This window comes from Rutidosis leptorrhynchoides, chromosome 7 (genome assembly GCF_046630445.1).
Source record: "Rutidosis leptorrhynchoides isolate AG116_Rl617_1_P2 chromosome 7, CSIRO_AGI_Rlap_v1, whole genome shotgun sequence".
NCBI classification, from domain to species: domain Eukaryota; kingdom Viridiplantae; phylum Streptophyta; class Magnoliopsida; order Asterales; family Asteraceae; genus Rutidosis; species Rutidosis leptorrhynchoides.
This window is the reverse complement of record NC_092339.1, coordinates 134,035,264-134,060,487: the sequence shown is the minus strand read 5'-3', so window position 1 is coordinate 134,060,487 and position 25,224 is coordinate 134,035,264. Positions and strand designations below refer to the sequence as shown.

At 34.2% G+C, this 25,224-nt stretch overlaps 3 protein-coding genes across 3 annotated transcripts; 1 reads left to right on the top strand and 2 right to left on the bottom strand.

Annotated features, from left to right (window-relative positions):
• The first annotated feature begins 449 nt into the window (after positions 1-449).
• LOC139859618 (histone H3-like centromeric protein CENH3) lies at positions 450-2,498 on the top strand. The gene is made up of 7 exons (XM_071848397.1): positions 450-501; positions 620-677; positions 897-1,014; positions 1,503-1,577; positions 1,900-1,972; positions 2,052-2,126; positions 2,439-2,498. Exons 1-6 carry the CDS (start codon positions 450-452, stop codon positions 2,054-2,056), a joined length of 381 nt encoding a protein of 126 aa, XP_071704498.1. The 3' UTR covers positions 2,057-2,126; positions 2,439-2,498.
• Positions 2,499-3,106: 608 nt separating this feature from the next.
• Positions 3,107-7,788, bottom strand: LOC139857030 (putative E3 ubiquitin-protein ligase LIN-2). Its single transcript, XM_071845741.1, has 8 exons — positions 7,434-7,788; positions 6,539-7,223; positions 6,317-6,446; positions 5,116-6,014; positions 4,462-4,609; positions 4,132-4,383; positions 3,556-3,865; positions 3,107-3,455 (listed from the first exon to the last, which is right to left on the bottom strand). The coding sequence occupies exons 1-8, from the start codon at positions 7,729-7,731 to the stop codon at positions 3,316-3,318; spliced, it is 2,862 nt and encodes a 953-aa protein (XP_071701842.1). The 5' UTR covers positions 7,732-7,788; the 3' UTR covers positions 3,107-3,315.
• A 10,704-nt stretch (positions 7,789-18,492) lies between these two features.
• Positions 18,493-24,561, bottom strand: LOC139857065 (leucine--tRNA ligase, cytoplasmic-like). The gene is made up of 6 exons (XM_071845775.1): positions 24,447-24,561; positions 22,778-24,029; positions 20,389-21,899; positions 19,497-20,011; positions 19,308-19,378; positions 18,493-18,758 (listed from the first exon to the last, which is right to left on the bottom strand). Exons 2-5 carry the CDS (start codon positions 23,999-24,001, stop codon positions 19,368-19,370), a joined length of 3,261 nt encoding a protein of 1,086 aa, XP_071701876.1. The 5' UTR covers positions 24,002-24,029; positions 24,447-24,561; the 3' UTR covers positions 18,493-18,758; positions 19,308-19,367.
• Between the last annotated feature and the right edge of the window lie 663 nt (positions 24,562-25,224).

The following is a 25,224-nucleotide window of genomic DNA, read 5'->3' as shown; positions in this document are numbered from 1 at the left end:
TGATCAACGACACATCAATGAATTACTCTTTATTCGTTTCAAGGAAAAATGAAGATAAAAACTCTTCTGTAAGTTTTTATTACAGTTTATCACTAACAGCAAGAAGCAAATAATGGGCCAATAGCCTAGTGGTGAATGATTCACTCTCTCTTAGGGGAGGTGAGGTTCGATTCCAACTAGGTGAGAATTTTCCAAATAATTGGATCAAAAATCATTCTTACCGGGCCCAAATGATCCCTTAGTCCCGCGCATGCGAAGATTGAAAAAATGACAATGCAGGTTCGTTTATCGGGCCTGGCATGCTGTGGGGAAATGAGTGATGGTGTTTCGTCAGGCTCCAGTGGGCTACCGAGAACAGCCGGATGGATTAACAAAGTCAACACACGCTAACATGACACGTGTTATTTGAAACAACAACAGCAAGAAGCAACCAATTTCAAAATCAAAAAATGGCGAGAACTAAAAAAAGTGCTAAACGAAGTTCATCAAAACGCAAATTCGGTTGGTTAATCTCTCCTTTTTATCTCAATTCCTAATCATGATCTGTTCACATTTCCCCCTTTCCCTTTTTTTATTTCTCTTCAAAAACCCTAATTTTGTTTCATTTCTAATTTTGCAGCAGCAGCTGCTGCAGCACCTAATGCAACCACAACATTAAGTTCATACCTAACAGCTCTGTAGTTTAGTTTCAATTTATATTCACATTTCAGTCACCAAGAAAAAGTCCTAAAAAGAAACCAGAAAGTGAGTACTGTATTATTTTAATTTTTGATACATTTTGCTGTTTTCTGTATGTAGATATAAAATATATGTATATGTGTATATATGTAAATATGTATATATGTATATACATTGTGATAAATGTGAATGGGATAATTTTGGCATGTATGTTCAAGAGTAAAAGAAAGCAAAAGGCCGTATCGTTTTAAGCCTGGGACTCGAGCTCTACAACAGATTCGACGTTTACAGAAGAATGTTAAACTTCTTATTCCTGCGGCTCCCTTTATTCGAACTGTAACATTTCTGAGACTCATTTACTCTTGTGTTAATACACTGTAAAAAGTTCAGTTAATATTGTATATTTTGTGGTTATTTATGTTTAGATTGTGCGTCTATATACGTGGATGGTTACCAATGATAAATTTCGATATGTGTATGTTGTAAATAAATTTGATTTCATGTTTAGACTAATCTCCTGTGAAGCAAAAGAAAAGCATAATTTTAATAACTTTAAAGAGCAAAGTCACGAAATATACTCACTCAAGGTTGTAAAAGTCTTAGTTATGGACTAAGTCGGTCAAGACCTTGTAGGGACTAGTCCGGGTTAACCAACTATGACTTTGATTGTTTATGACTGATTTTGATCGATTTCAACAGAATATATGCAACTTTGGCCAACTTTTGACCGCTCTTCCCTAACACTTTGTGGTTCTTTTTCGCACAATTGGTGACCATAGTTTGAGGATTGTACTAAGATGTTCATTGGTTATATATTCTTTCAGGTTAAAGAAATCAGCAATCGGTTAGCCCCGGAAGTCACTTGCTGGCAGGCCGAAGCCTTACAAGCACTTCAGGAGGTACATTATGCCTGCACTTCATATCTGTTTGACTAGGTTAAATTTAGCTTCACCCTTCATAAACACGCAATATGTCCTCACTCCTCACTATACTCTTTTTAAGAAATTTATAACTTCAAAAGAGGTCTTTTGAGCCAGTTAAAGTAGTTTTCTTATGGTTACCTTTAATCCATCTTCAAGCATGGTGTTTGTTAGTGGTCAATCTTTACTATACCTCTCTGAAATGCTTGTTGCCCTCTTGCTGCTAAGTAGATTGGTGGCTTTTGAGCCCTTGTTTAGATGAAAATATTTGGAGTTCATGCGCACTAACTCTACTGTGCAGGCTGCTGAATATTACATAGTGTTGTTTGAAGATTCCATGCTATTTGCAACTCATGCAAAACGTGTGACGCTTAGTAAGTTCTTTTTCGCACAGTTGGTGACCGTAGTTTGAGGTTTGTACATAAGATGTTCATTGGTTATATATTCTTTCAGGTTAAAGAAATCAGCAATCGGTTAGCCCCGGAAGTCACTCGCTGGCAAGCCGAAGCCTTACAAGCACTTCAGGAGGTACATTATGCGTGCACTTCATATCTGTTTGACTAGGTTATTTTTAGCTTCACCCTTCATTAACACACAATTTTCCTCACTATACTCTTTTCAAGAAATTTGTAACTTCAAGAGGTCTTTTGAGCGAGTTAAAGTAGTTTTCTTATGGTTACCTTTAATCCCATTTCAAGTATGGTGTTTCTTAGTGGTCAATCGTTGTTATACCGCTCTGAAATACTTGTTTCCCATTTGCTGCTAAGCAGATTTATTGTTTATAAGCCCATCATTAGATGATAATATCTTGAAGTTCATGAGCATTACTTTACTATGCAGGCAGCTGAATATTACATAGTTCAGTTGTTTGAAGATTCCATGCTATGTGCAACTCATGCAAAACGTGTGACGCTTAGTAAGTTTTCGGTCAATCGGATTTTTTATACATTTTCATGTCGATGTGCAAGGATATATGTCGAACGAGCCTTATTTAATTGCCTCTCCAGCATTTTCTTGTTAATTCTCTTATGCTTCATAAAACATATTAAGTATGACTAAAGTTAAATCTTCAAATGAATTAATATTTTTTATGTGTATAAAGCGATTATGAAGTTGCAAGTATAAGTTCATTGGGCACTGTTCAACCCGTTTGACATGTTTCATTTTCATCCAAGGTTTTAAATGACCTATTCAAGAAGAAATAAGTCAGCCCATTTCTAGTTATTTGGATTGAAATTACCACATCTAATTGTACCCACCAATACATGATACTCACTTGTCATTTGCACTTATTTTCAGTGAAAAAGGATTTGGAGTTGGCACGCAGACTTGGAAGGCACATCTGGTAATGCTGTATAAAGGATTTGGTATGTATTCGACGTTCAAAAGAATTTTTCCGTTTCAACTAGGACTACTCAATACTCAATAGCATGTATTGAACTAGTTATTCTAATTCTAATTGGTTATGATTTATGAGGTCAAAATGTCATGCTTCAAAATGAGCCCTTGTGTTATTACCTTTTGTTATGGTGCATATTTAGATTTAGATTTAGATTTAGAAATTTGTTACAGAAGCCAAGCAAAATATTCATTTCCAAACACTGTAAATTGTTTGTATCTAGTTGCTTTACAAGTAATAAAACTACAAGTATAAACAAGATTATTTATGGCTCACAAGAGATAAAAATTGAGAAAGTAGGTTTATGTACACTCTCTGTTACTGGCCTGGATGTCTTCTTGAGGGACTTCCTGCTATGGTGGAAACAAGCTTTTTTGCAGTCCATGTAACTTTCGATATGTTCCGTAAATGAACAATCATTTCCTTTTTCTCGTCATCTAAGATCTCGAACAAAAAACCTGCCAAATAATTCACCATATAAATCGAACCATGACCATCTAATCAAAAATCATATATAAGGTAATGGACATATATAGATGCCTAATACATATACCGTACCCGAACTCTTAGAAAGAGAGAGTAATGCAAACGACGCAAGAACTCTTTCCTCAATCGCGTTATCACGATTCAAACATTCTCTCAACCGTGTTATCAGAGCTGAAAATTCAACGCTTTCAAGAATGTCGTTATCTCCAGCCGTATGCACGAATTTGCTCATCCATGCGACTGTCACAAGGCTCGCTCGAGCCAAACATGGAATCCCGTTAGCTATGGCTTCACCGAATGCCATAATCAGTCTCGATCCCCCACTGATCCATAACGCCATTGCTGCTTTCCTTTGCCAGTGTTCAATCGCATTGTCTTCGTTCTAAATCACATGATTAATCAAATATTTGAACAGGCTAAATAGCAAAAGTGTAAAGTGAATATGAGGTTGTTCTATACCCAGATGAGTATAGAACTAATATTTCATTGGTTCCTATGTTTATAAAATAATTAAAATATTGGAAAATGAGCTTTTGACTCGTCTTTTAACCAATGATGTATTGGTTCCATATCCAACTTGATTGTATAACAGCCACATATTCTCAATCCTCATATAATGTTTAAAAGTTCGGATCTTGGTGTGATTACCACGCATTTTGATCCTTCAACGACGTAATATCTACCATGGAAGCCGCCCTCTAAGCTTTCATCAAAACCTGCTTCTTTCAAGATCCATTTTTCTACTTCTAGTGTACCATTGTAAGCATACCTTCCTCCTAATATCAACAAAGATTTGGCAGCTTGTTCTTGAACATTTTCGTTACATATATGATGATTAAAGGCTTCGTAGATTGCCTCTATAGCTTCCTCTCGATAAACGCTACATTTCAGAGGATCTCCCTACAATATACTGCTGCTAAATGACAATTGGTCTCGTATAAACATGCAATTACTTGTTGATATTCTAAAGAACGTTACCATAAGGTCAAGCTGAAGCATTATAGCAGCAACCAAAGGGCGTTTTTCTCGTGCAGTTCTTTGTAAACAAACTAACAAGATTTGCATAGTGTTCAAGCAATCCCATCCCTTTAGTAATTTTTCGAAAAGCTTGATTCTTTGCTCAAATCTGATCGTAGTCAATAAAAACAATGAAACCCCTTGAGTTTTCTGATAGAGTTGGTGAATTCTTTTATCACCCGTTTGTTCGTAAACGGGTCAGCTTGGGTTATATTATATCTCTAACAGTTCACAGGTGTGAATCAAGAAATAGTTTAAAAGGAAAACTGATCGAAAGTGGCCCAAAGTGTATAGAATTAACTTAATTAGTTTTTAAAAGAAGATAATATTTCTTATCATACTTGACTGGCTATTATAGACATTTTAGACAAGGACGATGATATTTCCACAATCAAATTTTGATAAAACCACCACAATTGTGCATTAGCTATTTGTACTGTACAAGTATCTAATGCACAATTGTGGTGTATTTATCGGTCTTGATGGTGGAAAATGTCAATTCCCTTTAGACAAAAGTGTTTCAAGTCAACCCAACCTGACCCGACCAACTGATCTTGACCCATTACCACATCCGACCCACCGACCGTTTACATCTCTAGTCATTATGAATCTTACCTATTGAGACAAATTAACTCGACAAGTAAAGAGACCACGGTCTCGTTGATGTCTAATTCATTGGCACCGACCAAAAGCTCGAGAATAAGCTCGGGGTTCAGATTATTAGCCAGGTAGTGACGACACCTTCCGTCTGCTAAAATACAACAGTAAATGACGAAAACGGCCCTTGTCTTCTCTACAATGTCTCCAACCGCCACTCTTCTCAACAGTAGATTCAAGCCACCAAGCGAAATCACTTGTCTCCCATTCTCCAAATTCCGGTCTTGGTCAAACCGAGTCAAAAGTTGGTCAAGGAAGTAATACGCTGCCACTTGAGGACTACAACGAACACTAAATAACGTTTGAGTTTGATCTCCAAATTCAAGCACACGTAACACTAACGGAATCCATTCTAACGATATCATCTGTTTGGCTTCGGGTTTCACCAAATGAAGTAAAGTTGCAGCTTTCAAGAACAAGCTACTGTTTCTCATAAGATTCATGAAACCGTCTAGTTGCGGGTCAACGTTTAGTATGATTATTCCGTTTGACTCGTTTCTTGTAACGAATTCCGTTAATAATGAGATGACCAATTCAAGAATTTCTTCGTTGTTGGAAGAAAATAATACTTCTAGCATACCTTCGATTACTGGTTGATTAGACAACGTTTTTTCAATCGAAGAATCATCTAACCATGCTTTGGTTATGACCCGAATGGCTGTTTCGCATTCAGGTAAACTTTGGGAACTGGCGATAGTTGAAATAGCTCGTGTTAGGTCTGATGAAGTTGTAAATGTAACCACACGAGATTTCGTCATTTGGGGTTCGGTTTGTAAGCTTTGACATGGAAGAAACCGTGTATAGTCGGGTTGGATTGAAGGTAAGCTTGTTGCCTTTCGAAGATGGGCCCGGCTACTCTGTCCATATTCAAGGAAATTGATCAGTTGAACTACAGATGAAGTGTTGACCCATTTACTCATCATGGGTTGACCCATTGTAATAATAATGTACATTAGAATATGATATATAATAACCTTCTTTTGCTAGCATAATTACACATTATTACTTTTTAACTGTCTTAATGGACAAAAAAATGTTTGTGGGTGAACCCAATCCACCTGACCTGTTTTGACCCATACTAAATACCTGTTTCAACCCTACCCATTTTGACCCGCAAAATTTCTGCATAGTTAGTTGCAAGAAAATTCGATGAAGTTACCTTAACATTGTGTTGTTGGTTAACGCTATAATCATCTAGACACACCTCATCTTCTGTTTGTTCCATAGCTACAGAATCAAAGACCGTAGATGGTTGTTTCTCAAAAGTGTTGCCGAAAATAGATCGATGTCTTCATGGTTCGTGAAAAATAAAACACATTAGCAGATTCAGACATATAGATATATATAGATATAGATATATATTCAGAGTTTAGGGACCCACAAAAAGTTATTAAGGGATGAACTCCTGCGTCGTCGTGTAGCTGACGATAAATTGCTCGAAGGCAAAGGCACAGATGGAAGATTATCAGGAGGTTGACCACCAGTTTTAAGCCATTCCTTGTAATAAAGAGCAAACTGAATTGTACCCATATCCATATGATCTTCATAAGCCTTAGTCACATATTCTTCTTGATCTTTCGAGTAATCATCCGAAACTTGTTTATCGAACCAAATTTTGAGATGAAGAAGATGAGGAAGAAAGAAATGGTCCCAAAGATCCGGTAACAAATGCGTTCGAGCTAATTTAGGACAATCAACGAAAACTTGAAGAACATGTCTTGCACAAATCCTATCATTCTTTTCGAGTTTATAAACTATCGACAAATAAAGTTGCGCGCAAGCAGAAAGATACGAATTTGGAGTTCCACAAGTTGTCGCGTTTCTTGATTCTTTAGAATTTAACGACGCGACAATTGTTAAAAATCCTATGGAGTTCCTTAATGACTTCATTCTTAATTCTTTAACGGTCCCCGGATTATCAATTAACTTCTCAACACTTTCGATCCCTAATTCCATATTCGCGAAAATCCCATTATCGGAGACACCATTGTTAATTCGTCTCACTAAACATGAACAACATTTTTCTCTTAACGAATCTCGAAAATCTTTGTCTTTTATGTACTTACCTGTTTTAACCAATTGGACATTGTTATATAAGTACACAATGTGACCCATAAACAAAAGATTACATGTGTGTTTGTGTATCAATTACATATTATTTTTCTGAGTATATAGCCTACATTAGAAAAAAAAAAAAAATGAAAGTATATGACTTGAGTAGCTTAAACCCATTATTTTTCTTAGTAATTAAAAAAAAAAAAAAAAAGACACATTACCCGCATAGGCACTTAAGATTGAGATAACAGCTTTGGTAGCAATAGCATCAATAGCAGGTTCACTAGAGATCGATGAAGTTCGAGTTTTTGATGAAACGATGGACGAAGTTTTCTTGTGTTTGGGTTGTTCGAAGTTTTTTCGGTTATGGCAAATGTAAATAGGTAATGAAATGGAGTCATGATCAGAAGCTGAAACTGTTCTATTGTGTTTGCTATTTTTTCTACTAGAATTGGATTTTGATTTAGAATGATGAGGTACAAATCCTTCTTTTGATAAAAGCTCACTTAAAGAACCCATTGTGTAACATAGATTAATATTAAATTAATAATTTTTTGAATGAAAAATATTACTAGTATATATATATATTTGTGAAGAAGATGTGATGATAAATAATGGAAAAAGAAGAATGAAAGATTTTGAAAAGGGGGCAGAGGACAAGAAGGTGGCGGATGGAGTAAGGTGTGGTAGTGATTAGTCCAATTATTCCTTTATTTTTTAACGGTTTGTGATTTGGTAATTATTAGCAAGATCTTTATGTCAATGGTCCCCTTTTTATATCAATATATCATACAGATTCAAAATAAAATGTCAAAGTACATTTTAGTTTTTTTAAAAGTAAGAAAGGACTCATCCCAACGTGCGTGTTGGATGGATTTTTTCTCTCAACACGCTTCTAGTGTAGTGTGGCATGTTAGACCATGTTTATCGCGCCTGTCTTGAGGTGTGTGTTGGGCCAACACGCCACCTAGCACACCATAACAAGGCGTGTTGGTTTATGTGGTGGTAGTGTGCATCAAGTTAGCACGGACAATATTGCTCATGTGCTGCATTTTTCCCCATCTTTTAATTAGTTTTTATACCCCTTTTCACCCAACTTTCAATCAAATTTTTACACATCACCCAACACGCAACTTAACACTCCACCACATTACACAGCAGTCTAGCAGCACGCTCATCAAGCACCTCACCTCCACCCAGCAACATGCCAACACACCCCTTCACGGATGGGATAAAGATGGTCTAGTGGATAATCGAATGCGGCGTGCTAGTCAATGGCGTGGAGGAAATTTGCAGTGTGTTGGACACGTGGCTGCTTTTATTTGGATCTCTGCTTCAACCTGTTGAAATTACAACAGATAAATTTGTGGATCAGTTGAATAATATATATATATATATATATATATATATATATATATATATATATATATATATATATATATATATATATATATATATATATATATATATATATATATATATATATAACCGTTAAATTTGTGGATAAATTTGTGGGGCAGGATCAATTAGGAAATAACCAATCGGGGGGAAGAGGGGAAGCAAATTTTTTTTTTCGTTTTTTTTTTTGGAATTTTTTTTTCAGACATCAAGATCACAAAAAAATATGAATATTTATAAAAGACACTTCGTGATGAATGTTATTATTTAGACGGAAAAACGATCGACAAAAATAACATTCAAGATAATATTGTTCGTGAAGAATGTTAACGTTTTTTTTCTTCATATTTTGTGAAGTAAAATTTAGCCCGATTTAGAGTTCAGGGTTTAGGGTTTGGTGTTTTGAGTTTATTCCATAAACACAAAACACCAAACCCTAAACCCTAAACTCTAAACCGTTCGTGTTAAAAACTCAATCTAAATCCTAAATCTAAACCCTAAATCCTAAATTTCTAATCCCTATTATCTAAACCCTATAAACCCTAATATCTAAACTCTAATATCTAAAACCTCAACATACGCTCGAAAAACATGATAATTGTTATATATTAGTTCTTCGAGCGTTTTCCCACCAAAATAAAAACATTTATCACAAAGTGTCTTTATTAAATGTTCATATTTTCATCCAGTCTATAATGTTCGTGAACAAAGTTTTTTCAAAAAATGAAGAAAAAAAAGATTTTGCTTCCCCCCGATTGGTTACTTCCCTCTTGATCATATATATATATATATATATATATATATATATATATATATATATATATATATATATATATATATATATATATATATATATATATATATATATATATAGTGTTTTAATCAAGAGGGAATTACTTTTTTGGAGGGAAATATTTTTTTTCCTTTTTTTTCGAAAAAAAAATTTCAACATTAAGATCACATGAAAACATGAATATTTAAAAAAGACACTTTGTGATAAATGTTATTATTTTGGCGGGAAAACGATCGAAGAAATAAATGATAACATTCAATGCAATGAATGTTTTGCTTCTAAGTTTTTCTTAAGGGGTTAGAAATTAGGGTTTAGAAATTAGGGGGTTAAAAATTAGGACTTAGCTATTAGGGTTTAGAAATTAGGGTGTTGTGTTTAGAAATTAGGGTTTAGATTGAATTTTTAAACCCTAAACTCTAAATCGGGCTAAATTTCGAAGAAAAAAAAATACCTCACACAAGATGAAAATAAAACGATGCAAATAAACTCTAATTAAAACATTACTCATGATGAATGTTATCAATTATTTCTTCGATCGTTTTTCTGCCTAAATAATAACATTCATCACAAAGTGTCTTTTTTAAATGTTTATATGATGTCTCGAAAAAAAATAAAAAAAAAACGAAAAAAAATTACTTCCCCCCAAATAAGTGTTTCTTTCTTGATGATGACCATATATATATATATATATATATATATATATATATATATATATATATATATAGGGGCAGGATCAATGGGGAAGTAACCAATCGGGAGAAAGCAAAAAAAAAAAATTCGTTTTTTTGAATTTTTTTTTTTTCGGCATCAAGATCACACGAAAATATGAACATTTAGAAGAGACACCTCGTGATGAATGTTATTATTTAGGCGGAAAAACGATCGACAAAAATAACATTCAATATAATATTGTTCGTGAAGAATATGAACGTTTTTTTTCATGTTTTGTGAAGTAAAATTTAGCCCGATTTAGAGTATAGGGTTTAGGGTTTAGGGTTTGGTGTTTTGGGTTTATTCCATAAACCCAAAACACCAAACCCTAAACCCTAAACTCTAAACCGTTCGTATTAAAAACTCAATCTAAATCCTAAATCTAAACCCTAAATCTAAATCCTAAACCCTAAATTTCTAAACCCTAATATCTAAACTCTATAAACCCTAATATCTAAACCCTAATATCTAAACCCCAATAGCTAAAACCTCAAAATACGCTCGAAAAACACGATAATTGTTATATATTACTTCTTCGAGCGTTTTCCCGCCAAAATAAAAACATTTATCAAAAAGTGTCTCTACTAAATGTTCATATTTTCATCTCATCTATAATGTTCGTGAACAAAGTTTTTTCAAAAAACGAAGAAAAAAAAAGTTTTTGCTTCCCCCGAATGGTTACTTCCCTCTTGATCCTACCACTATATATATATATATATATATATATATATATATATATATATATATATATATATATATATATATATATATATATATATATATATATATATATATGTGGTAGGATCAAGGGGGAAGTAACCAACTGGAGTGAAGTTGAGGGAAGCAAAACTTTTTTTTTCGTTTTTTTAAAAAAATTTTGTTCACGAACATTATAGATTGGATGAAAATATGAACATTTAATAAAGACACTTTGTGATAAATATTTTTATTTTGGCGGAAAAACGCTCGAAGAAGTAATATATAACAATTTTCATGTTTTTAGAGCGTATGTTGAGCTTTTAGATATTAGGGTTTAGATATTAGGGTGTATAGGGTTTAGATATTAGGGTTTAGAAATTTAGGGTTTAGGGTTTAGATTTAGGGTTTAGATTGATGATTTAGATTGAGTTTTTAACACGAACGGTTTGGAGTTTAGGGTTTTGGGTTTAGGGATTAAACCCAAAACACCAAACCCTAAACTCTAAATCGGGCTAAATTTTGCTTCACAAAACATGGAAAAAAAAAACGTTAACATTTCTTACGATCAATATTATCTTGAATGTTATTTTTGTCGATCGTTTTTCCGCCTAAATAATAACATTCATCACGAAGTGTCTTTTCTAAATGTTCATATTTTCGTGTGATCTTGATGCCTGAAAAAAAAATTCCAAAAAATGAAAAAATAAATAAAAAAAATTTGCTTCCCCCCGTTTCCCTCTGATTGATTACTTCCCTATTGATCCTGCCTATATATATATATATATATATATATATATATATATATATATATATATATATATATATATATATATATATATATATATATATATATATATATATATATAAAATAGTAAATTAGTAATAGTAATAGTAAATTTATACAATTTCAAGTATAGATACAATACAATCAAACACAATTTATACACACAACTCTCTTTTCTCTCATTTATCTCAAAATTTATACTTCTCAAACACAATAATTTCTCAAAGACTATCGATGACTCCGATTAAGGTTTTGATGCATGTACATTACCGGGGGATCATTTGATGATTTCGACGTTACTGATTTGATTTATCAAAGTTGAACAAATTTCCTGAAGAAGAAATATCGATCGTGTTTATATTGTTTATTTCGACGAAGACATGAAAGAATGTTTGTTCCTGTGTGGATATCATATGGGATGCTAAAAAAAACGAGTCAAAACACACCCTTGTCAGCTTATGTTGTATCCTATACAATTAAGCCAAAACTACTATATAAGACCTCTATTATCGGTCAGTCGTTGGGCCGCCGTTGGTGGCGCGGTTTGGGCCGCCCGAAAGGTATCAGGACGCTAGAATTCAGTTTTGTTGAATAAATAAATTGTAAATAACTTATAAATAATAAATAATATAATGAATATTTATGAAGAGTACTAGTATATGCTAACTTACACTGCAGATGAAACCGATTGGAAATATTAGGGCTAGAGAGGAAAAGGCACGAGTGGGAATAAATAAGTTATGCATATATTAAAAAATAATATACTTAAATATCACTTATATAAATAATAAGAATAATAAATAATAAAATAAATGTATACATAATATAATATAATTACTTATATAATAATAATAATAATAATAATAATAATAATAATAATAATAATAATAAACAAGTATTAAAGGTGAGGTCAATGTGATTGTTGTATGACAAATGTCATGAATATTAAAAAGTGTAATAGATTAAATGATAGAAAGAAGTTGATGAAGTGACGCAATGTAGTTCAGCTGTCATGAATAAAAGTAGACTAATAAATTAGTTGTATCCTATACAATTAAACCAAAGCTTTTTGACACACACGTGGATGTTTAGTATGTAAGAGAAGATACGTACAGTTTTTACACTACTTTTAACTACTTGCGATGTGGGCATGTGGGATGTGTTATGCAAAGCTTTTTTTTTTTTTTTTTTTTAATGCAAAGCTTTATTTTATTATACTCCGTATTTAACATTCAAGTAATTTAAATAAAAAATATATATTTTGTGTCAAAAAGCACACGACAATACAAACTAGAAAAAACAAAGGACATGTGATGGCTTAGCTGCCTTGGACACACCAAATTCTTGTTTCACACTCACTTTCTTTCCTAGATTTTTATCGGCATGGATAGAAAAGAATATTTGGATAATATCAAAAACAATTAAATTTGTATATTTAGGATGTCATTAATGTATTATTGTTGTATTTAAAAAAAAAATATACTTACCATATCATGATATATATCATTATTAAGAGAAGAAGGGATGATGATATTCTCGCAGCTCTTTTTCATAAATCCATCTGTATATTAATACTATTGTAACAAAACAAAAACAAAAAAACCGATTACTAACTTTTAAGAAAAGACTGTTCCGATTTTACAAAATCCGTTTAATTAATTGGACAATTTCGGTTAATGGGTCCAAATTAGATTGGGTGATCAAAGTCGGTGAAAGTCAAAATTAGTCAACATTTTAACATGACCAAAATTGTAGAGTTTATGTACAAAATGAACAATTTTAGACAATTATGTTAAAGTTAATGTTTATGTTCATGTTTTTTCTATTTTTTTTATTGGCAATTTGACATCGAATGCTCTCATTTGTCACTCACGCACGCTAGGAGGAAAGTCTTCACACATCATCGTCGCATTGGGTACCCAGTGTGTTTAAGATTAAATCGAGTGACTTGGGGCACACACCTTGTCGATTACTCCTTTCATAGTTCCGGCCGATTACTCACCAAATAGGGAATTCAGTGAATATATTGTGACGATCGCTCCAAATCCATATGGACGAACACGTCATTCACCGGTTTCATCGCGAGGTATTTGACCTCTATGTGATACGTTTTGTAACATTGCATTCATTTGAAAAGGTATTTCATAAATGAATATATATGTTCCAGGTTTTTAACATCTGATGATTCCTACGTATAGACAATCACCATTTAAATGGTATACAATAATACATCTGTTGACAATACAGTCAAAATAAGGTACATGGTGAATGCAAGTTTCTTGTATATAGCATGTATGACTCCAAGCACATATCTTGTATCACGTATAAGCAAACAGCGGAAGACTTCTAGAAACCTGAGAATAAACATGCTTCAAGTGTCAACACAAAGGTTGGTGAGTTCATAGTTTTAATATTACACATAATCCGTATATTAATGTGGATTACAAAAGTTCAGTTGTTTCATTCAAAACGTTTATCAATATGTTTTAAATAAAAGGTGAACCACAAGATTTCAGTTGTTTCATCCGAAACGTTTATCAATTGGTTCTACAAAGTTGAGCACCCTGGTAACCAAACTTTAACGTATATAATAAGTACCCCTCGTTTAACATGCAACCAACATGTACAATACACGCAATCCAACGTGTAACTCAAATAGCATACGTCTGTTTTGTAGTTCAGGCTAGGGTTTCTATACCTGGAACAGACGGGGATGTCAAGCCCTATGGATCCATATACTACTACTCGCGCCCACCAGTTCTTATAACTAGCAGTTATCAGTTACCAAAGCTAAGGGATTTTCGGTTCAAACTCAGTGTAGAATTAAGTATGTACTTGTATCCATTGCGTTTAAAATAAAGTACATGTATTCTCAGCCCAAAAATATAGATTGCAAAAGCATTTAAAAAGAGAGCAAATGAAACTCACACTTTATAATTATTGTAAAACAGTTATTAAAGCATTTGCATATATTCTCAGCCCAAAAATGTAAAGGGTAAAAGGGATCATATGAAACTCACGCATATAAATATTGTAAATCAGTTAATAAAGCATTTGCATGTATTCTCAGCCCAAAATGTAGAGAGTAAAAGGGATCATATGAAACTCACACTTTATAATTATTGTAAAATAGTTATTAAAGCATTTGCATATATTCTCAGCCCAAAAATGTAAAGGGTAAAAGGGATCATATGAAACTCACGCATATAAATATTGTAAATCAGTTAATAAAGCATTTGCATGTATAGATGTTGCCTGCCCAGCCTTCCCATGCGATCGCATGGGTCTGAGGCACAATGGCCATGCGATCGCATGGCCCACTTTTACAGCTCACAAAATTTTGTATTTTTGTTTGTCGACATAATAAATAATTATATAATATATATAATTTAAATAATTAATTATATATTATATTAAATTCACATGCATAGTTGATTTGTAATTCTTGTTCCGATAAGTCGTACGTCATCACTCGACTTATGTCCCGGTTCCGGTTTCTCAAATGTCCTTTTGTACGCTGAGAAAACTTGCATTTTACATTTCGTGACTTGTACCTTTGTTAAAATATAGCCTTAAATCATCCATAAACTATACCACTTGAGGTATAACTTATACATTTGAGTGTTTTGGTCATTTACTTCTATAAATCATCGTCTCGTTAATTGTTAAAATACATTTTAAAATAGTGTTTTACAGTAGCAAAGTTACTGTAGCAAAGTCAATTTTTACTGTAGCAATTCACTGTAGCAAGGTCAATTTCACTGTAGCAAATAGTGATTTTTGAAAACACTGTAGCAAATTAGTGTTTAACTGGTTCATCTTAAACGCTTTAGTTAACTTATCTAAATATCAATCGAATCAATAAACGAATGTTACTATCGTTTATTATATATATATATCTTTTTAATATATACATAAATCAGTTTTTAAATACACATTGGAAGTTATTTATAAATAAATTTTAATAATAAATATTTCAACTTATCATATATATTCAAATAGATATTTAAACCAATAAGTTTAATGTACGGTATCAAACAATTAATACATTGTTACTTTTTCATGTTATAGTATATATGTATCTATTTTACATATAATTGTTCACGGATCGTCGAAAACAACCGAAGGGTATTTAAATATATAAAAGTAATTCAAAAATTTTGAGATTCAGTTTTACAGACTTTGCTTATCGTGTCGAAAATGTTAATCATACAAAGATTAAGTTTAAATTTAGTCGAAATTTCTGGGTCATCACATATATACTACGAGTAATAATTATTAAAAAAATTAGTGAATTTATAAAAAAGAATAATAGGCATATCGTATTAAGTTATGTTTCTATTTGTTTCTGTTTGGGGAGGGGTGTCCCCGCAAAATTACTCTTTTACTTCCAATCCATTCTAACCACCACTAAAATTTCGTCCTAGACGAGATTCGAACTTGAGACCTTTGCAAAAACTTAGAGCCCGAACCACAAGGCTACCTTGTGATGGTTAGGCCCTCTGAGTACTTATCTACTCCCTTCGTCTCAAATCTATTGTCCATAGACAAAAAAAACACACAGTTTAAGAAAAGGAACCTCTCACATGTACTTTTTTGTTAACTTTTCCGTCTTACCTCTTACTTTTTATCTATCTTTCTGTTTTACATGAATAAAGTATGGACATAAAAGATTTTTATCATGTTATTCTTTTGTATTTATGAAAGTGGACAATTAATTTGAGATATCTTAAAATAATATAATGGACGATATGACGGTGAGTAAATATTTATGTTTTTATCATTAAACTTTCCCAAAGAAAGGAAAATATGTATGTACAACCATATTTCGCATCTGTAAACACTAATTTTATATATTTTATGAATGATTATTCAATTTAACTAGAAAATTCAGTTTACGTTTAATTTCACCGTTTGAGCTAATAATTAATTAACAGTTGCTCTTACCACCTATCCGAGAACTTGAGCATTGTACATGGTGTTGTAAGAGTAACCCACAATCGAGTATTTGTTTCAAGTATATTTGGAAAAAGAAGTAAGCTAACACAAGTAATTGTAGTGTCCGACCTTTGGCCAATTAGTCCATATGATTTTTTTTTTTCGAACAGCCATAATTTTATTAGCCATAATTTTATTAAACAAGTGCACCCCCTAGCGAGCAACTAGGGGGCCAGAAAAACCACGTGATTACGGAGGCTTACAAAGCAAATTGTTTCAATTTACATTAATCTTACCTCTACTTCTAATCCAAGCAAACGAAAACTACAAATAGAATCAAAAATTAAAGATTTCTTCATAGTCGCGCCTGCGAAGATCACGTTGTTTCTACATCTCCAAACATGTCAAAAAAGGGCTGTGAAAATAGCGTACACTTTAAACTTCGATACCTCCTTGGCTCGCCAATCCTCAAACCATGAAATCATCGCGGACCAATCACCAAAACTTGGAATCGGCAGGTCGATCCCCACTCTAACTCGTCGCCATAGCTCATCCGCAATAGAACACTCGAAATAAATATGATTGGCCGACTCGATATTCTAACATTATGATTGCAATAAGTGAATAAACACATCCAATTTCCTCCATCTCCAAGCCTCTTTTGGACAGATTAAGACGGGTCAATAACTGTCCTAAGCTAACCTCCACATAAAAGAATTAAGTTTACGCGGTATGCACTGAACCCACCTAGTATGAATGTCATTCGATGAAGCAACAGATCATCAACATATTTCTGGTGCAGCTCACAGAATGTTCCATCTTCGATGTTATCATCTAAAGCACACTGCCATGAATCTGGCCCAATCGAGACCACCACATTACCAAGCTCGGTAACCAGCTCATTTAGCTTTGATTCGTTCCTTGGCCCAATATCACGTATCCAGGCCCAGTTCCACCCATCAGTTAAACATCTGTTAGCGAGTAAACAATTTACATCACATTCTAAATGAGAAAGTATCATATTTCGTTTCAAACCCACGAATTAGTCCATATGGTTTGAGTCTACCATTACAAAAACCTGAAGAGGGTAAAATTCTTCTTAAAGAGACTGACATGACGAGAAGCCCTCACCACCACAACACTGTTGTCATCCGCACAGCTAGCGTAGTGTGCCCATGGTTAACGTTGCTGCTTTTGCACATTAGACTTCATGACTTGAAAGACAACCCAACCTAATATATTTTGTTGCCCAGCCCGCTTGTATATATGTATATGCATACAGATTAAGGAAAAGAATTGATTGATCTTATCACATTCCCATAGAATTAGAACCCAACAAACTTGTGAAACAAAAGCTTAGACTGAGACTTGAGTCCAATGCAAATTGAACCCCCGCGATTGATGCTTATAGAAGAAAATGATCATCGGAAGCAAACTTTAAGATAAAATAACAAAAAAGGCAAAAGAATATACAAAACCTCCTGATCAGGCCGATCTTAGAGGGTTATTTTAAAATGTTAGAGCCTCTAAATTGTAACCCTATCAAGGCAACTAGATTTGATATATAACACCCGCATACTGGTCCTCATATCAGTTCAATATATATAAGTGAGCCAATAGACCAACCACCACCAGGGCCAGTATACTTCAGGGTTATTATGAACAAATTGGTCTGGGCCACACTATTCCCGCAATACGCAGTCTCATAACTATTTGGGTAATCTTGTGGTCTTTTCACTACCATACCAATCTGCCCCTTGTCAAACCAAGCAAAACAAGTTCAGGATGAAGCCATTTTTTCCTATAAACTCATACACAACCTACCGACACCTTTGTCCCAGAATAAACTTGACCCCCCAAAACCACTTGTATACCGCTAATATATAGGCATGTTGGTCGGAGTAAACCAATGTAATTCTTGTACGTTAACTACAAACGTTGCTAACAACGGAGATTGTTTCTCTACGAAAACATGACCAAAAACAGTAATTGCCGGTTCATAAACAGTAAGATGAGTCAAATATTGTTAACAAAAACCATGCTTCTAAAGAAAATGAACATTCTATTATCCCACAACTTGAAAAGAAGAGTACGAGTAGGTTCTTACTGACAATACGATCAACACAAGTAGTTTGTAAAAAAGCAAAAAACAATGATGCAGATAAAAGGAAAGACTAGGTTTCATCAACTAAATGCATGTCATACTCCATTATGTCTCTTTGCCTGCACACATAAAAAATTACCGATCAACTTTTTAAACTGCAGACTTTAACATAAATATATGGGCTTACATGTGATTGAAACTTGTAATGTAAGTGTATGGTGGATATATGGGTCCGTACATATAGATTATAATTGCAGTCATCAAGAAAAATCTTTCACTTTGCAGTAAGAGTGACAAACAATGGTTTATTTCCAGTTAATTCAGTCATTATACTAATAGCTTACTAAATATAGGAAACTTGAGTACTACCGACTGAAAGTACGTAGCAAAGCTCCAAAACAATATTTGTGTACATTAAAGAATAAAAATATAATATTCAGCTAAAACAACGATCTTACAAGCATGTAACCCATTAAATGTCCACAGAAATATGAAAATAATCCAAGTTGCCAGACGTTAACATTATTTTAAGATCAAAAATGCAATACCAATAGTCAACGATAAAAAAAATATATATAATAAACGTAAAGAGCGAGACACAGCTACTGAAAAACTTCTTTGAAGAAATAAGAAGATATAAAAATTAATAAACGAAAGTGGGCAATTACCTGAAACAGTCAGCCAGCCAGTATGATTTAATACTGTTTTTCCATCTATAAATCGTTTCTTCAAGCCATATCTAAAACAAAAACATCATACCAATGAAAATTATTACGGTAAATGGGTATATAAATACGTAACTAACACTTTTATTATACCATGAGCCAATACTAACAAAGGCAACAATTATCACGTACCATTTTCAGTCAAGAATATGGCGGTTGGAGATCCCGGTGACGGTGGAGCTTGCTTTAACAAAGAAGCATGACGGCCGGCCTTAAGAACAGCATTTGGATCAGTGGCTGACAAGATTTCAACATGTTCCAGACCAATATGTCTCTTTATCAACTCAAGATTCTCCTGAAGAACCTCGATCTCACCAAATGGTAACTTTAGATCCAATGCTTGAACGCCAAGTGTCATGACCTCATCCTTCTTAAACCTCAAGAACGGCATGCATTGCTTCAAAGTCTGCTTAAAATTTTCAGTCTTTCCCACTTCACTGTTCTGCAACGCTTGTAATATCTCCTGGTCAGGCGCAAACTTGCGGGTTTGAGTATCAAATTTGTCTCTTAAAATGTTCAAGCATTCTCGTTTCCAACCATCGTATTGTTCATTAACGTATATGAGACCGGTTGTTGGTTTGATCTGAACGGTTGGTTTATCATTTTTACCCTTCTTTCCACCTGTAGCCTGTTTCGTAAGAAGCTTCCTGAAACAGTATTATTGAACGAATTAAACATTTGACAATTTATATATATAATTCACCATTCAACAAATTAACAGAACTTAAGAGGTTCTAGACTGCTACACATATACCATAGATAAAAAGGTTAATTTTTTACTACTCTGTAGTTTACTGTTGCATAAACTTCAAAAAGGGTCAATTTAGGCACCGAACGGGTCGACCAAAAACACTTTTCCAAAACTTGAAAACAGAAGGTTGAAATATAGTGAAATATAATTAAAGATACTAAAAGGTCATCAAGACTCTTAGTTTCATGATAATAACAATAGCAACAGATAGTTCTAGACAGATAAAAAAGAATTTATTATAAATACATCAAATTTAAGACATTTTAGGGGAACCTGAAATTATATATCGAGTCCTGCAAGTATCTGTTGGCCTTTTGAAGGGTAAGATCAGGATCTTCAGCTTTAGGCCATCCAGCTTTAATAACAAAACCTTCTTTCTTCAAAAGCTTTTTCCATACATATTCAGAATAATGTGGGCAAATAGGAGCAATAAGCCGTGTTTGAACATCCATGAACCGCAATACCAGGTCACGATTCATGCCACTCGACCCACACGAAAACCTATATTCATCCCTAGCAGTTTGAAGATCAAAGAACCCTGATTTAAGAGCCTCACGAAACATATAATCACTGTAGTTTTTCTCAGTGAGTTTTACAGCAAAGTTCATCTCATTATCAAATACACGATCCGCATAATTAGAAGGCGGGCCCACTCTTAAAGCTGACTCAGCAGCTAAAACTTCCTCCATCCACCCAAACTCCTTAGTAAGCCTCAAAATCGCAGTATTAGCCGTTTCAAACACAAAATTTGCATCATCCATACCATCACCAGCATCAGCAAGAGAAAATCTAGTGGCATCAGCTGAAAATTCCTCAATCGCTTGTTTCAAAGTCCTGAAATTCCCGGTTGACTTTGACATTTTTTCACCGTTCAACATAATATGCCCGTTGCATCTGAACCCGCGAGGCCAATGTTTCTCGGGAAAAATAGCCGTGTGATTGTAAATACAGAATGTAAGATGGTTCTGTATAAGGTCCTTACCAGAAACACGAAGATCAACCGGGTACCAGTATTCAAACTCCCGTTTCATCTTTTTCAAAAGTGACAAATCAATTTCTGAAGATTTCGGTTCAGGCCCAGAAAGAAACAAATAGTCCCAAACATCATCTGTCAACTGTTGGGGTTTTAGGGTAGACGTGTCCGCACCGAATAACTCCCCCTTCTGCAACAAGTGGCAGACGGTATAGTAAGCCATGTAGATGGTGGAATCAGACAATGATTCCACAAGAAACTCCTCATCCCATGGAATGCGGGTCCCAAGACCAAAGCTTCTAGAACATGCCCATTGGTTTAACCAGCTCAATGTATGCTCAAACCCGTGACGGGTCTCATCAGAGTATAAATTCATATTGGCTAAACATTGTTCAGCAGCTTTTCGCCAGGTGGACTCACCATATGTAATATACCATTGATCGGTTAAGGCGACCACACACTCATCGCCTGATCTTGACATGACTTTCTTCTCAGGTTCACTGTAAACGACAGCTTGACCCTGTTCTAATAGTTTGTTTCTGATTAAGGTTTTGGCATCTTGAACACGCATACCAGTATATTCACCAGCTACCATTGTGCCTTCATAGAAACCACCTTTGTAGATAACCTTTTTAGCTGCATCGAGCTTTTCTCTCTCGTTTTGGCTCTTGATTTTCATGTCGATGCATATTTTTTCAGCTGATTTGTCGCCAAATTCGGGATGGCTGATAATTGGGATGATTTCGAAGGGTAATACCCATTCGTCTTTTACTCCAAACTTCGCCCTGAATGGAGCTTTTGATTTCAAATCCTGCAATACAAATGTGTTAATGTTAAACTTTTAACAAAAGCAAAATCAAATGATCTTTGTTATTCAATGCAGAATTTGAAAAGTTTCTATATCCTGATGTATAGATGCATCAGGATCAGTAATTCAATATTTTAACAAGCCTCGACCATTTCATAAGGCAAACACACATGTAAATTTGCAACATTTTAATCCCATCATGTTAAAAACTTGAATTAAATAATGAAATTGATCATGTTTAAAACTTGAACTCAGTTCAACCATGTAACGTCATGAAAAAGGTGATCAATGAACCCTAAAAATGAGATGATCAAGTGAGAAACTACAAAAAACAGATGTGACTGTAGAAAAGATAATACTGTACATGTTTCTTTGCTTTAACTAGAAAATAAAAATAAATTACTCTTAAAAAAATAGCAGCCACAATTTCAGATAAGTTGTAAATGTGTGCATACACGAATTATAAAGAGTAACTTGCAAGTTGCACCAAGTATAAATATAATGTTAGGCTTCTTAGGGGGTGTTTGAGTTACCTTATTTTGTGACCTTATAGCTTAATCTTAAAAAGCCTAAGCTAATAAACACCACTTTGTGATAGAATTCTCTTATATTATTAAGCTTATAAGCTAAAATATGTAAGTATAAGCTATAAGAAAATTTAAGCTTCTTTTTTGGAGCTTTTTAAATTAATAGGCTATATGCTCCAAAATAAGCTAAATCCAAACACCCCATAAACTAGTAGAGAGCAAAACTGAAGTTTCAGCTACAACAAGTCAGTTTCCAAATTAAGTTAAATAGACAATTCACTGTACGAAGTAAACAACATTATAACACAGTAAAACATATATCTGCTACTTGTACTGTCAAACAACAAATAGTACCTGCAACGCCATGAAATCATCCGGTGAATCACTAGGGACGCTGGTAACAATCCCAGTACCTTTATCAGTAAGAACCGAAAGCATTGGAAGACAGTATATAATGTCATTAAACGACAGTGGTGATCTAAGCGGTAACCCTATGAGATCTTGACCAGTCAACTCCACAACACAAGTAGGCTTTTCATGAACAAGAGACAAACGCTGATAAGCCAAATTGCGTGCTGCACGCTCTGTCAAAATAAAAACCTCATTCTCATTTATTTCAAACCCACCATATTTCCCATCTGGCAAGACCCAACAATTAGTCTGACCATACATTGTCTCGGGTCTAAGTGTTGCAGCAGCAAGATAAACCTTTTTTCCTTCTAAATGTGCAAACTTGGCAGGGAACGGTGGGACCACCTCCATTTTAATTAAAGTATACTCCTGAGGGATAACACCTTCACCCGATGCACGATCATGATCAGCACACGGTTGCCCATCCAACGGGGAATAAATCGCGTATCTTAAGTCTTTAACAATCTTCCCAAATTGTTTCAACTTCCTCATTTGCCACCTAACAAACTTGTCAAAATACGGGTTAACATCTGTTGTAATAAATGACCTTCTCCAATCAGCACCTAATCCAAAAGCTTTCAGATCTTCAACAGCCAATGGAGGAAAAAACCTAAGCCACTGAACAGGGTCTTGAAATGTAGCAATTTCGGCATCCGATAATCCGTAACCGCGCATTATCTCCCACTGATACATCTCCTTACCAGTTTTCGAAGCAGCCTTTCCTTTCTTCGACTTAAAATTCCCTGGATTACTTTCATTAGGCTTAACTTCAGGTTCACTAACAACAACCTCTTCTGCCTCAACCTTAGGAAACTGAGGTGGATTACCGAATCTTTCAATCTCCCTTCTAAGTTTATCAGCAGACGCTTTAATTGGCATTCCAGTACAATGGAAACCAAACGGTAAAAGCACATTAGCACCCCTAATTCTGTGATAAGCAGCAGCAAACTCCAGTTTCGAAAGAGAAAATGCATGCCCTAAATGCATATACCCATTCATATAAGGAAACGGAAACGTCCCAAAGAACTTATCTCCTTCTTTAGGAAATTGTTCACTAGCTTCTGCATCGAAAACACGGCCCTCATCCCACCATTTTCGGACTTCGTGTTCCATATCCAAAAGCTGGTCCCTCCTCTTCGTACTCCTTCCACCCTCCGTCTCTGCCATCTCTTCACTATCACTATTTGTACACAAACTGCATTACATGATACATAGCAGATCATAAAACGAATGATAACACTAATATATGAATCAATACATCAGAAACACTGTATACACATCATAAAACGAATGATAACATTAATTGAGTATCAATGAATTAGTAACGACTACAATTGAATCGAATTACTATCACGTGAACATATACATATACATATACATATATAGCAACAAATCAAACGATTATAAGTAGTGAAATTAGCTGATATTAGCTGGAAGTGAAGAAATTAGTTACGACTACAATATATGAAGATCAGTATACATATACATATACATATACATATACATATACATATACATATACATATAAATATACATATACATATATAGCAACAAATCAAACGATTATAAGTAGTGAAATTAGCTGATATTAGCTGGAAGTGAAGAAATTTACCTCCTGAATGTGATTGATGATGATTTGAAGTTGCGGATAAAGCGACTAGGATGCAGAGAAACGAGATGGCGTCTCAACGCCACAATTGTTGTAGAAATGGAATTAGGGTTTACTATGTGCGGTATGTGGTTTATATATTTCATAATATTCATTTTTATTTTTATTTATTTAAAAAGATACCGTAAAAAGGTTAAACGGGCACGTCAAGGGTTTTAGCCAATCGTCTGCGTGCGGACCAAGTTTTAATTATACTCCGAACTCCGAATTAATATGGTGGGGGGAAAATGGCCGAGTCCAGTTGGGCAAAAGAGTAGTATTATGGAGTACTTTTTTTCAAAAACAAAAAACTTTTATGGCAATGAAGGAACTTTGATGAGGGAATCCAAACAAGCGGAACTACAAAGGCCAACAAAAGTTAAGAACGAAACCGAGTTACATACAAAAGGCCAAGCCGAAGCTATGAAACCAAAAGCCGACACAAAACTAACAACACCAACTAAAAACGCACCACAAACACAAACAAACTAGGACAAGGAAGAAAAGAGGGTCCGTTATCAAAGCACCAAAGAATATTAGAAACCATCTTCGGCACCAAGCTAACTACAAACCTGTTGTGATTATAAAAGGATCGACTAGACGTTGGTACACACAAATTTAAGATAAAATAACTCTATTGCTCACAAGAATATATTACACGAGTATTACAAAACTAAAAAACAAAAACTTTCAAACTAACACATTAGAAATTCTCACCACTCTCTAGGGATGTATTCACCCT